This window comes from Aulonocara stuartgranti, assembly GCF_965226115.1.
Source record: "Aulonocara stuartgranti genome assembly, chromosome: 1".
Lineage (NCBI taxonomy): Eukaryota > Metazoa > Chordata > Actinopteri > Cichliformes > Cichlidae > Aulonocara > Aulonocara stuartgranti.
This window is the reverse complement of record NC_138939.1, coordinates 20,668,098-20,680,135: the sequence shown is the minus strand read 5'-3', so window position 1 is coordinate 20,680,135 and position 12,038 is coordinate 20,668,098. Positions and strand designations below refer to the sequence as shown.

General features: G+C 38.2%; 2 protein-coding genes across 3 annotated transcripts in view; both read right to left on the bottom strand.

The window, feature by feature from the left end:
- The window catches only part of LOC309702909 (inositol 1,4,5-triphosphate receptor associated 1-like), a 30,090-nt gene extending 25,368 nt beyond the window's left edge, over positions 1-4,722 (bottom strand). For both annotated transcript variants that reach the window (XM_082527543.1, XM_082527544.1), the window contains exons 1-4: positions 4,690-4,722; positions 4,540-4,619; positions 3,565-4,276; positions 2,668-2,815 (exon numbers count right to left, since the gene is read on the bottom strand). In XM_082527543.1, the coding sequence (XP_082383669.1) occupies positions 2,668-2,815; positions 3,565-4,276; positions 4,540-4,601 (922 nt within the window). In that variant the 5' untranslated portion in view covers positions 4,602-4,619; positions 4,690-4,722. The remainder of the gene's footprint in view (positions 1-2,667; positions 2,816-3,564; positions 4,277-4,539; positions 4,620-4,689) is intronic.
- Positions 4,686-11,524, bottom strand: LOC309709043 (inositol 1,4,5-triphosphate receptor associated 2-like; the record flags this gene model as incomplete). Its single annotated transcript, XM_082537462.1, has 16 exons — positions 11,454-11,524; positions 11,270-11,351; positions 11,062-11,181; positions 10,785-10,965; positions 10,346-10,410; positions 10,203-10,263; positions 9,952-10,110; positions 8,125-8,242; positions 7,972-8,022; positions 7,796-7,873; positions 7,664-7,720; positions 7,528-7,587; positions 7,348-7,403; positions 4,896-4,989; positions 4,734-4,815; positions 4,686-4,690 (listed from the first exon to the last, which is right to left on the bottom strand). The coding sequence occupies exons 2-16, from the start codon at positions 11,286-11,288 to the stop codon at positions 4,686-4,688; spliced, it is 1,206 nt and encodes a 401-aa protein (XP_082393588.1). The 5' UTR covers positions 11,289-11,351; positions 11,454-11,524.
- Between the last annotated feature and the right edge of the window lie 514 nt (positions 11,525-12,038).

The following is a 12,038-nucleotide window of genomic DNA, read 5'->3' as shown; positions in this document are numbered from 1 at the left end:
CTGAAATGAGACGATAAATATGGCATAGCTTTCCACAGACTGTATAAAACGATCGAAGCAGTTAACTTAAATGGGAAGTTGTTGTGTATAAAGTTGAAACTTGCATTCTTTCTAATGGCTAGTCAGGCTAATTTGGTAGCAAAAGTCTGATCTTACTGAAAATTAACCATTTTTCACTTGATTTATGACATTAGTAAACACTGATGTTGTGCGAGGGTAACACACCAATAAGCCAATAAAGAAATAAACTGAGCAGAAGTGAGTTCAGCTTATTGGCGCGACCTTCCACCACAGTCCCAGTTTCTCGTGTAAGCTTTGGCCTCCTGCATTTTGTAACTCATTAAAATACATGAGTGAGTGCAGACTGCAGTCCTGTCAGCTTCTCAGTTAGATCTACTTCTCAGTTGTGCAGCATTCATCTTGCTTAAAACACACTGCAAAAAGCTGAGTGTTCAGTTGTTCTCTTAGCTACGTTTGTGTTAAGTTTTGCTTGTCAAAACTACCATCCATAATCCCTCAGGACAACATTACAGAACAGTTCTAACTAGCAAAAAGGTGTAAAAGGGATTATATAGGTTATATAGAGAAAGAGATTATATGGGATATAGTCTTTAGTTGTATTGAAGTTTTATATGTGTGCATGTATGAATGTGGAGAGAAAAGAGACGTCCTCATAGTGACAGTTTACTATTACACACTATTCAAATCAACAGACGTCAAACAGAACAGAATAACCTTTATAACCATGTAAGATAAAGTGTTTACTGTTCATTCTGACGCAGCCTTTGCCCGTGTGGATGCAGCTTCACATGCTAAGCAAAAAACAACCATAAGTGTACTGGAATATAAACTTTAGATGGGGGGATAAAATAAACAATTGCACACTGAGGCAAATACTGTAAGTTCATTTAACATCGCATGAAAATATAAATCCACCCACTGGTTCACAGGAGTTTCTACAAGCTCCAAACTCTGTATCACTAATAAACAGTTACATGTAAGACTGGCTTGTTTTTGAGAAAGCAGAAAGTGGAAATATTTGACCTTTCTTGACAAGATGGGACACAAGTGACCTTTGTTTTGGCCAAAGTACCTACCGCAATAATACATGTTGCGGTAGGTACTTTAGTGTACACATTAGTGAACAGATGTATGTAACATACGGTGTCCTTTCTGATTTCTTCTTCTTTTTTTGCATATTTCTCACACTTAAATGTTTCAGCTCATCAAACAAATTTTAATATTAGTCAAAGATAACCTAAGATGATGTAAAATGCAGTTGGTAAATTGTGGTTTTATTTCATAAGGGAAAAAGCAATCCAAGCCTACTCCTAAACCTAATAATTGTATGTACCACCCTTTGATAACTGATCATGAGACATGCTGGGGGTGAATTTTGGCCCACTCTTCTTTGCAAAATAGTTTTAATTCAGCCACATTTGAGGGTTTTTGAGTATGAATGTTTTTTTGAGGTCGTGCAAAATCATCTCAATCAGATTTAAGTTCAGACTTTGACTAGACGAGACTACTACAAACCCTTTAAGAAATAGACTTACTGGTGTGTTTGGGATCATTGTCCTGCTCTCTGAGCTGATGAATGGAGATTCTCATTCAGGAGTTTCTGGTAGAGAACAGAACTCATCCAGAACTCGTCCAGGTGCTCAAGAAGCAAAGCAGCCCGAGACCATCACACTACCACCACGGTGTTTGCCTGTTGTTATGATGTAAGCCAGATGTGACAGGACTCATCAGTCTCATCAGTCCACAGTTTTCTCTTTAAAAATTCTCCCATTGATGCCATTTTTGCTCAATCTGCAGAATCTGCAGTTCTTTAGATGTTTCTCTTGGTTCTTTTGTGACCTCGTGGATGAGTAGTTGATGTGCTCTTGGAGTAATCTTGGTAGGTCAGCCACTTCTGGGAAGGTTCTCCACTGTTCCAGGTTTCCTCTATTTGTGGATAATGGCTCTCACTGTGATTCAAAGCCTTTGAAATGACTTTGTAACCCTTTCCAGACTGATAGACGCCATTGACTTTGTTTCTCAGTTGTTTCTTTAGATCACTAAATGCTGTGTTGCTTTTTGAGATCCTTTAAGCTGCTTTACTTTGGTTTCTATTGTGATTTCTTGATTCAGCAGGTCTGGAAGTGATCAGCCTTTGGTGGGGTTGGTGACATTGAACTCAGATTTCCAAAAAATGCAGTTTATTGCAGTTAATTCATGATTTAAACAGGGAACAGTTAGTTTTTCACACAGGACGAGATAAGTTTGGATTGCTCCTTTTCCTTTAATAAATGAAAACATCATTTACAAACTGCATTTTGTATTAACTTTGGTTATATTTGTCATATATTATTTTTTGATTATCTGAAACGTTTAAGAGTGACGTTAAGCCTCTAAAAATATGTTTGTAGAAAAAAAGTACTTGAACTTCAGTGTGTTTACATAAAGCATTAGTCTACGTCCTCTGCTTTTCCCCATGCCCCATTTTGATAGATATCATACACTCCCACCAGAGCTCCCCGCTTCCCCCTCACTGTACCAGCTGCTGTGTGCACAGTTTATTTCCAGACATCCTCAGGGATTGCCATTATAAAAGGAAGTAGCTTTAATTAATGTGCATCTAACAGAACCACATTAACACAGAAGATGGATCTCTGATATGCATACCATTCATGGACTTCTGTGGAGGCTCACTGACTTCTGGGTTTAATGGAGGTGCAGGAGGAGAACGCTCTGTTCCACACGCTTCCTCGGGTTCAGCCGTTAACCGTGTGGCATCTGCTTCATGATCATTTGGCAAATTTAGATCTGGAGACTTCAGGAAAATACAGACAAAAACAACTGATTGCTACTGTTTCCACTGGATTACAAGTAAAATAGGTGATGGGCTTTAAGGCTGTACACATGAAAAATTTGTGGAACACTTTGCTAAATCCTGTGAGAATGTTTATGTGATCCTGCTGATTGTGCTACTGCATTACCACAGAAAATGCAAATAAATGAGCATTGCTCTTTTTTGGAAGTTGTTTGGAATCATCCGCTTCCAACAGTGGATCACAGCGCAGGTAAAAATAGCAACAAGAATAAAATTCTACTGACCAATAAAATGTCCATTTTTCCATAGAAATAATACATTAGATTGAAATAAATATTTTATAGAATGCTGGTGGGAATTCTTCCACGTGGTTTTATTTTATTTAACCCTTTCACGCATAGTGCTCACTACAGTGGACAGCTATTCAAAGGCTGTTTTCTTGTGTTTGTGTCAGTGTTGATGGTATACTTGCACATAAACCACTACATTGGACACTGATGTGTCACTCCATATCCTGTCACCCACTGGTCAGTGGACTGATCAAGTGAACATGTAAAAAACTCTTTGAAAAGTACATGTTTAAAAAAAATGAAGTTCAAAAATCTTTTTTCATGCCTAAAGATGAATAAAAATACTTAAGAAAAAAATCCTGATTGAGCTTGTCATAATTGTGCGTGAAAAGTTTAAATAAAGATACAATTAACTTTGATTTTATGTAAAGCAGAGATGGGTTTCTAACACAGACAAACCTGAGTTGGAGCATTTTCTGTGATCCTGGCCTCCAGCATGTTTAGCTCCTCATCAGTGTTTGCAGCTCTCCCCAGAGCCTCCTCCACCCTGTGAGTGATCCCTTCCATCCTCACTCTCACCTGGCTCACCCTCTGCTCGCTCTTCCTCACCAGCTGGGCAGTCTCCAACGCGTTGTTGACCATCGCCTCCATCCTCCTCAGGGTTGCCAGAAGCCTGTCTGTGGTGTCCTGCTCTGAAGCTGCTCCGTCTGTGATACTAACAGGATCTGTGATCACTGAAGCATCCTTCTGATCTCTCAGCTCTTTCGCCGCAGTTCTGTCTTCTTCTTTTCTCTCTGTATTGCTTCCTTTGTCAGTATGAAGAACTCTATTGGTGTTTTTTTGCTCGGTGTGCTCCTGTGACGATCTTAGTGATGCTTGCAGGTGGCAGACCTGCTCCCTCATATCAGTGATCGTCTGCTCTGCTTCCCTGAGCTTTGCTTGCATCTCAGAGAGCTCCTGAATTGACTTAATGTCTTTACTTCGGACCTTAGCCCCCTCTACGCTGAGGGCTTTCCACCACTTCGCCACAGCCACCTTCTTGGCCTCCTTGATGGGAATCTGGCTCCCACTCTGACTTTCCTTTTGTTCCCTATCCCAGGCTCTCTGCTGATCCTCCACCTTCTCCCCTTTATCCTCCCACACATACTTGTACAATTCGAGCTCCTGCAGCCTGAAACCACCACCACAGCTTTATAAACATCACTGTAATGTCTATAGTTACTAAGGGGTACTAAAAGTGCACTTATCCCTGATACGGTCTTGCACACGGAAGATGGTAACTGGTATGATTATGTAATGGAGATGCCCATAAATACACTGTAAAAACCAGACACTCGTTTTATTAGCTTAGCTTCTCAGAAGAAAGACTAACATCAACCAAAACCAATCTGTTACCATAAGAGGAGAAAGGGAGGTTACAAATAAATCACATACACATTGAGAAGCTGCTGCTTGATTCTTGCCTGTTGCTGTTGAGGAAAAGGCCTCTCCTGCATTTCCACAGGAGCACAGTCCTGTTTGTGAGAGAAGACGAGTGAGATTTCTTAATATGTACATTACTGCTATAATGAACATCATCCTCACCCTCTCGAGATGTTTATTGTGAAGAAGGTGAGCTATTTCTGCACTCGTGATCCTTTGGATGATGCTTTGAATATCGTCGTGCGTGTGGGATGGGAGACTTATATCATCTAAAACTCTGTGATGTTCCTGCAAATGAAGGAAGCATGAACTACATGAAATGAGCGGTGCTGTTAAAAGATAATCTGCAGGCAGCAAGCATTACTGACCTGCTGCATATCCTTCATCTCACTCTGCAGAGAGCGATGGTTTGGAGGCTCACGACTGTAAAGTCCCTGAGGGCTGATACAGTGTCTTTCATACCTGTCAGAATTCAGCAGAAAAAAAATCACTCATTCATAAACCATGTGTTTTGTTAAGATAATTTATAAATTTTTCAATTCACATTCACAGTGCCTGAAAAAGTAAGCCAGTGTATAAGTGCCAAAAACTGCAGTTGCACAAAATGGCCAGTTGAGGATGGCTGCAAAAGGGAATCAGTTTACATAGACATACAGCTCACATAGAAAGTGGCATGTGCTTAGAGCAAGGGTGTCAAACTTATTTTTCATGGCGAGCCACATGCAGCCCACTTTGGCCCTAAGGGGGCCGAACCATCAAATCTCCTTTTCTTTCAGCGTGAAGAAGTCACATATTTAACTGTTTCTACATGATAAAGAAAAAACTGCTGTGACAAAGAAAGGAATCCGTCAGTACAACTCTGGACTTTATAGAATTACACAAAAGTTTCTGTAGCTCATTGCCCAGACTGTCCAGTTTCATTGGCTTTGTTTTGTTTTGTTATAGAAAGAAATTTCTGTAGTAGAAAGTAAAAAAAAACAAAACAATGAAACTGTAATTGTTTATTGATTAATTACTTTGTGTAGTATGAATGACCATAAGATAGGTTGTTATCAATAAAGATGTAAAAGTAATAAAAGTAAAGATAAAAGTCCTTAATTTATGCTTGTTCTTGTTTTTGGTGTGCAGCAGATCAAACAAGTTAAGAATTAGAAATGACTTCAATCGCACATTTAGGCCTCTGAGACTCATTGAGACACTCTGAGGCATGGTTTTGTGGTAGCATTTTTTTATTCAGTAATTTCAAAAACCTTATTTTTGTGCAATTACCACTATACTGGGGAGAACACACATGAGGTTTAAGGCCCGGACAAGTTAGAAACCTTTTGTCCTCCACGATGGAAAATGGCTGAAAATAAAAACTGGGATCACTTAAGGCCAGTTCCTAATTTTATAGATTCTGCACTTTCCAATATAGTTGAAATCCAGCCAGATGCTGCTCATTTTACATTTCCCCTCTTTCGTTTTCGTTCCTTCACTTTTTTCTGACATGCTAGCAGTAAAATACGGTGTTGTGCCAAAAAGTGATTTCCGGTATTTGCCAAAAAATTATTGATGGAATTTAAGCTGTTTTGGCTTGTTGACCTAAAATCTGTCAAAGCTTCTCTTGTGGAGAACATCTAGTAATTTAGAGCCAAAAAGAACATTCCTATCGCGAAGCAGCTGCTGCAATCAGTTTTTGGCAAAGTGACTTTTATTATTGGGGTAAAAAGTGTCGTTGAAATTAAAAATGTGTTTTTCTAAGGAGATCTAACCAAGAGGGCAGCAGAAATTGTAAAAATAACATCACAGTTTTATAAACTTACTTGAAGTGACGAAAAAGGACAGAACCGATGATTATATGGGTACAATTACATCATAAAGATACTTCCAAAACAAGTAATTTCTTTATTTTATATATAACCTCTTCATAAATCCTTTTTATTACAGTCTATTTACTAATATAAGTAAATACATTAGATTTAAAAACAAACAAACAAAAACATAGAAAATCACTTTTTGGAAGACGATCAGTTTTTGGCACAACACTGGCTCCCCCTGTATCCCTGTGTACCTGGCCTATACCATCACGCTTCCTGTCATCAGAACGTCTGCCCCCCTTCCTTCTGTCACATAATGGTATGACCCCAGTCGCTCTTTGCATGTGATTGGTCGCATCTTGTGCCCATCAAAATAAAGCTACTCACTCGCTTGGTTAATTCCATTAAGGATTAAAGTTATGCATTATTTATGCTAGCACATCAGCTTACTAGTGGGCTAACTGATGTGGGATTTTGTGCCTTTAGGTTATTAAGGCAATTGTCTCACAAATAAGTTTCATGTACAGCTAATTTTACTAACAGCCTGTCCAGGAAGTCTGCATTCTCTCCCCGGTTTTGGGGAGTAAAATTCTAGCATTTTTATTTTTACTTTTGCCCAATTAGGAGCTACTTGTGTCTGTGGATGCAGTAACGCCAAAATTGATGGTTCAAAGTGAGAGCTATGCTGGTAGCTACCATAGTGATAGTGATACCATAGTGATAACTACCATAGTGATAAGCTATGCTGGCTATATCCATCTTTTATTTCCAGACATGGATATTACTCGTGTTAGAGAGTCGAGATTTCCCAGTCTCTGTTGCTCTGATTTTCATCCTCCCTTTTTAAAGCTACAGTGCAAATCATAACACAGTTTGCCACTCAGTTTAATAGCGTAGTATTGTGCTAAACTTGATTCTCCTATAATTCTCAGAATCATATGAATCTCAAAAGGAGCCCTTTTGAGAAGTGAAAGCAACAGTCAGCACCATGTTACATTTATAAGCAATTAATTAAAAATACCTCTGAAGAACTTGGTTTGAATGTTCGTGTAACCTCATCAGCTCGGATTGCAGACCCTACAACACCGGAATAGAGGAACATTTTTCTAGTAACATCTGATTAGCATTCAATATGATGTCATGGCATTTAAAGTATCGAATATTCTCCCTTCAACTCTAAGCTCCACAATATCAAACATACCTCTATCATTCTGTGATTCTCCACATGAGCGTTCTTCATCTTTTCCATAAGAATGTCTTTCTAGACAGTTAAGGTTAAAAAATTTTTTTAAATGTGACAATTTCAACTTTCATTGTTAGGAATTTTTTTTACTTACCTTTGATATTTCTCTGTCTCTCAGTGTCAACATAATCAGAGTTTCCTCAACTCCAGCCTGTGAACATACAGGCTTTTACTAACAACACAAACTCATTACAGTGTAGAAACAATTACACTCATCTCTTCTTACCCTCAATTCAGTGTTGACCTTCCTCAATTTGTTGAGGCTTTCTTCGGAGCATGTTTTCTCAAAGATGAGTTTTTCATTCTGTGTGGAAATGAAAAATGCTCGTTTATGTAAACATCAGCTTTATTTTATATAATGGAAAGCGCACAGATTGGGCATATTTTTAAGATGTACATTACCTTGTCTTCAAGCCTTCGAATATCACTCTGAAGACATTCAACCTCATTGCTCTGAAGATCAAAAAAAGAGACTTAAATGTAAATAGTTGCCATATAAAATAAGCCGAACGCAGCAGAAAGTTTCACTGTGGGACTGCTGAGAGTTTGACATACCAGTTTGGAGCAGCTATTCTGGGTCCGACTGGCTTTCTCCCGGGCCTCTTTAAATGCTTGACGTGTCTCCTCCAGTTCTTCTGTCAGAGATCTAACTCTCACTGCTGACCTCTGAGCACTTCACATGACAAACAAACCAAGACAAGCAAATTACAAGGTAATTACATGACTGACTACATGAAAAAAGATACTGACAAGAACAAACCAAACAATTAATAAATTAATAAATGTGTGTCTATGAGAAGATTGCTTAAGGAAAAGTCTGAAGGGCCTATTTGTGCCATTTGGAGTAAGTAACTGATGCTTATTATGTTGTTGATGTTTTTTAAGAAATGGGCTTGTTATATATGTATGGTGGGTGGAATGATTGTGAAGCATGCATTTTTTATGGCTTTAAAATTTTAAAAAAGAATTGGGTTTTGGATTTTTTTAAATGTTATGTTGAGTTTTCTCTAATCCACACAGGATCAAAAGAATATATATATATATGTATATATAAATCACCAAGGTCGGTTTACTTCTCATTAGTGATCACGATTGACTACAACTGGTAGTTTCTCTTTATCAGCATAAAAGGGGTTTGTTTTACAGCACCAGCATGGTGGTGGTAGCGTCATGCTCTGGGGCTGTTTTGCTACCACTGGTACCGGTAGTGGAAAATGGATGAAATGATGAAGAAGGCTAGCTACCTATTCTTCAACTTCACCTCAAATCAACAGCTACAAGGTTGAAACTTGGACAGAGTTCGGTGTTCAAACAGGACAGTGATCCCAAACAGACATCAATACTTCTTTTGGAATGGATAAAACATTAAGCTTCTGGTCTTCCCAAAGCGATGACCGTAAACCTATTGAAAATGTATGACTGCACTCCAAAATGGGGCCTCGAAATCAATCATTTTAAATTAACTCCAACAGTTCTGCCAAGAAGAAGTCAAATCTCCATCCAGAATTTTATCAGAAGCTTGTTGACGGTACCAAACGAGTCTGGCAAGTCATCTTCACTTCATCCCTTCCACCAATCTAAATTAACTCTACCAATTCTGCTAAGAAGCATAATCAAATATCCTGCCAGAAGCTTGTTGATGCTTACTGAAGGATTCAATTGAGGTGAAACTTGCTAAGGGATGCTTAAACAAATATTAATGGTGGTGTATGTACATGTATTTAGAGCCTTTATATATTATTTTGCCCCTGTGTGGATTTGAGAAAGTCTAAATGAAGGTCTTGCTTCTTTGGTCATTAAAGATGAATGCTGTACAATCATTCCACCCTGGAAAAAAAAGTACAGAGAAATCACTAAAAGCCCAAAATTAATAACATTTGTGCCCACAATGAGTTCATGTGAACTTCTACCCATAGCTGGTTTTCATAGTTTATCTTATTTGTTTAAATATGCTTTTGAATATGTAGTCACTTCACAAAGGTGTGTCTGTTAGGCCTTATTCATATGAATAAGTTCACATAAACTAGTTTCACAATAGTTTGATACAAGTTAATCTGAGCAATCTGAACACTGATCATGTTCAGAGTTAAGATATATTTGTTAAAATATACGTGTTGTCCAAACCCGAGTTTACCTACATGAAATATGTGCAGTCTATAATGATTGGTATTGGTATTTCTGCTCATTTTTCAGTCATTAGATGTTTATTACACTTTTAGTGATCAGTTTCTCATTTTTGAAGTGCAAATAAATGATATGATATAGTTGAATAATAAAACTTGAATAATAAAACAATCTGCTTTTGCTGGAAGTTATTACAGTAGTGTAATCTTACATGCTTGAAATGCAGTTAACTGTGGGAGAAATTAGTTTATTCTTCACCTGACCAGCTTTGCTCGCAGCTCAGTGATGTCCAGAGTGAGCTGCAGGTTTGCGTCTTCACATTGAGCAACAGTCCTCAGCAGACTACTGTTCTGCTCACTAAGTTTGCGGTTGGCATGCTTCAGTTCAGCCACTGTACATGACAGGTCTTTTCCATCGCTGAAGCCAAAGAAATGGTTACTAATGTGTGAAATCAAACTGATTAGGGAGGCAAACAGAAGCAATGGTTAAACTAGAATAAAATATCCAACCAGAAACACAGCTGGCCTTCTGATGACGTCTCTTCACTTTGACAAAATGACAAACCCAGCCCTGAAAGGAAATCAGGAGTAATGAATTGTTTCATATTTAATAAACTGAGTCTCAAAACTCCGAATAAAACCTGGAAACACACCATTTGCATTTACAGGCTCTTCAGATGTGTTTGGCCGAGGTACATGGCTGCTGTCCTCATCAGTACTGTAACACAGGAAAACTGAGTGATATCACAGCTGATTAAAAAAAAAATTTTATTGATAGAAAAGTAGGGAAAAAAATAAATTTAACTGCATATGGCCTGCTGTGTTTGTAAAAAAGATCAAATGTGATAGACATTGTGGTAGACCATCTTCATCCCTTCATCTTTAAATTATTCTTCCCCTTGTTTTAGATGATTACCTTCAAAGGTAATTATTTAAAGTGGAGCTAACTTAAAAAAAGTCAAAATAAAAATATACTGTTGGGAACTTTAATCTGTAGTAACAATATATTTAATTGGATATGAAGCTTTAGATGTAATGCCAAGGTTGCATAACATCTCTAATAAGATCCCTTGTGTAGAGTTTAAGTCTCACCTGTCCTCGCTGCACTGGGTGATCCACGTCCTCATGGTGGAGTGAAACGTCTCTCTGCTCACATGTGGGTCCTGACAGTCAGGGTCAAGCAGCCGTTGCAGGGCAGCCAATCGGTCCTGCCCTGGGCTCTGAGCAGTCATGGTGTGCAGATACTCGAAAATGGTAGAGGCTAACACTTCTCCTGAAGGCAAGAGGGGAAAAGGAGGAAATGAAAAAGACGTCACACCATTACTGCACCGTTTTTTTTGTCTAAATGAAATTCAGTCCATCTGTGTACCTGATTTGCTGCTATTACACGTATCATACACGATGTCAAGGAGTTCATGTTCAGATAATCCGCTTGTGTCTTTGCTGTCCTCAAACACATCGTTCATCCCACAGCCAGATGTCTCCCACACTTTACATGTGTTAGAAAATGTTAGAAAAAGAAATGAATATGCTGTATACTTGTTTGATACTAATACTGGATAAACTGAAACACTCACCATTATTGTCGTCAGACATTGTGTTTGTTTCTCCTGAAGCCACAGAGAGCAACTATGCTGGACAGTCATGTCCCTGCATGACCTGAAATTTAAATAAACAAATGCATTTTTAACTTTGTGCATTGTGTCTGGAGGCTAAAACTAGCAGACTAATATCATAAAATTGAACAGAAATTGGAATTACGTATTATCTTTGATGCAAATTGGATCATAGATGGTTTTTAGAAACTAAATCTAGCCAGTCTTCATAAAAAATGAGTTAAAAAATGCAGGTTTTCAGACAGTACAGTTGTGTTAAAGAACTGTCACGTGAACCAAATTTCCACCTCTGAAGATTTCTGCAGGGAAGACAATTCATATGGTTTACAGTTAGATTGGAAGACACATATGTTTTTGGTCTTATCTCATATAGCCTTTAAACATTTATTTTTAAACAGAAACAAGTCAGAAAAAAATCTTACTTTTCAGTCCGGAAAGGTTTTCTGTAAAGAAAATCATTCAGTAAGAAGCATCACCTTATTGTTTGTCTTCTACTCTTTAATTCTGAAATACTGTGAAGTCTTCAAGGTGCTTCTTTGGTTTTCAGGACTCACATCAAAACCAGCTGACATCCCCTCAGCCTCCCTCCACACCCTCCTCCCACTGCTTGCCAAAATGCAGCTCTGGAGAGGTTTGTGACAATGATGCACACAGTAAATTTAAATTCACACGTTTAACACATCAAATGCACAGTCTCCCCTTTGAATTCAGCAAATGTAGGAAGTAACTA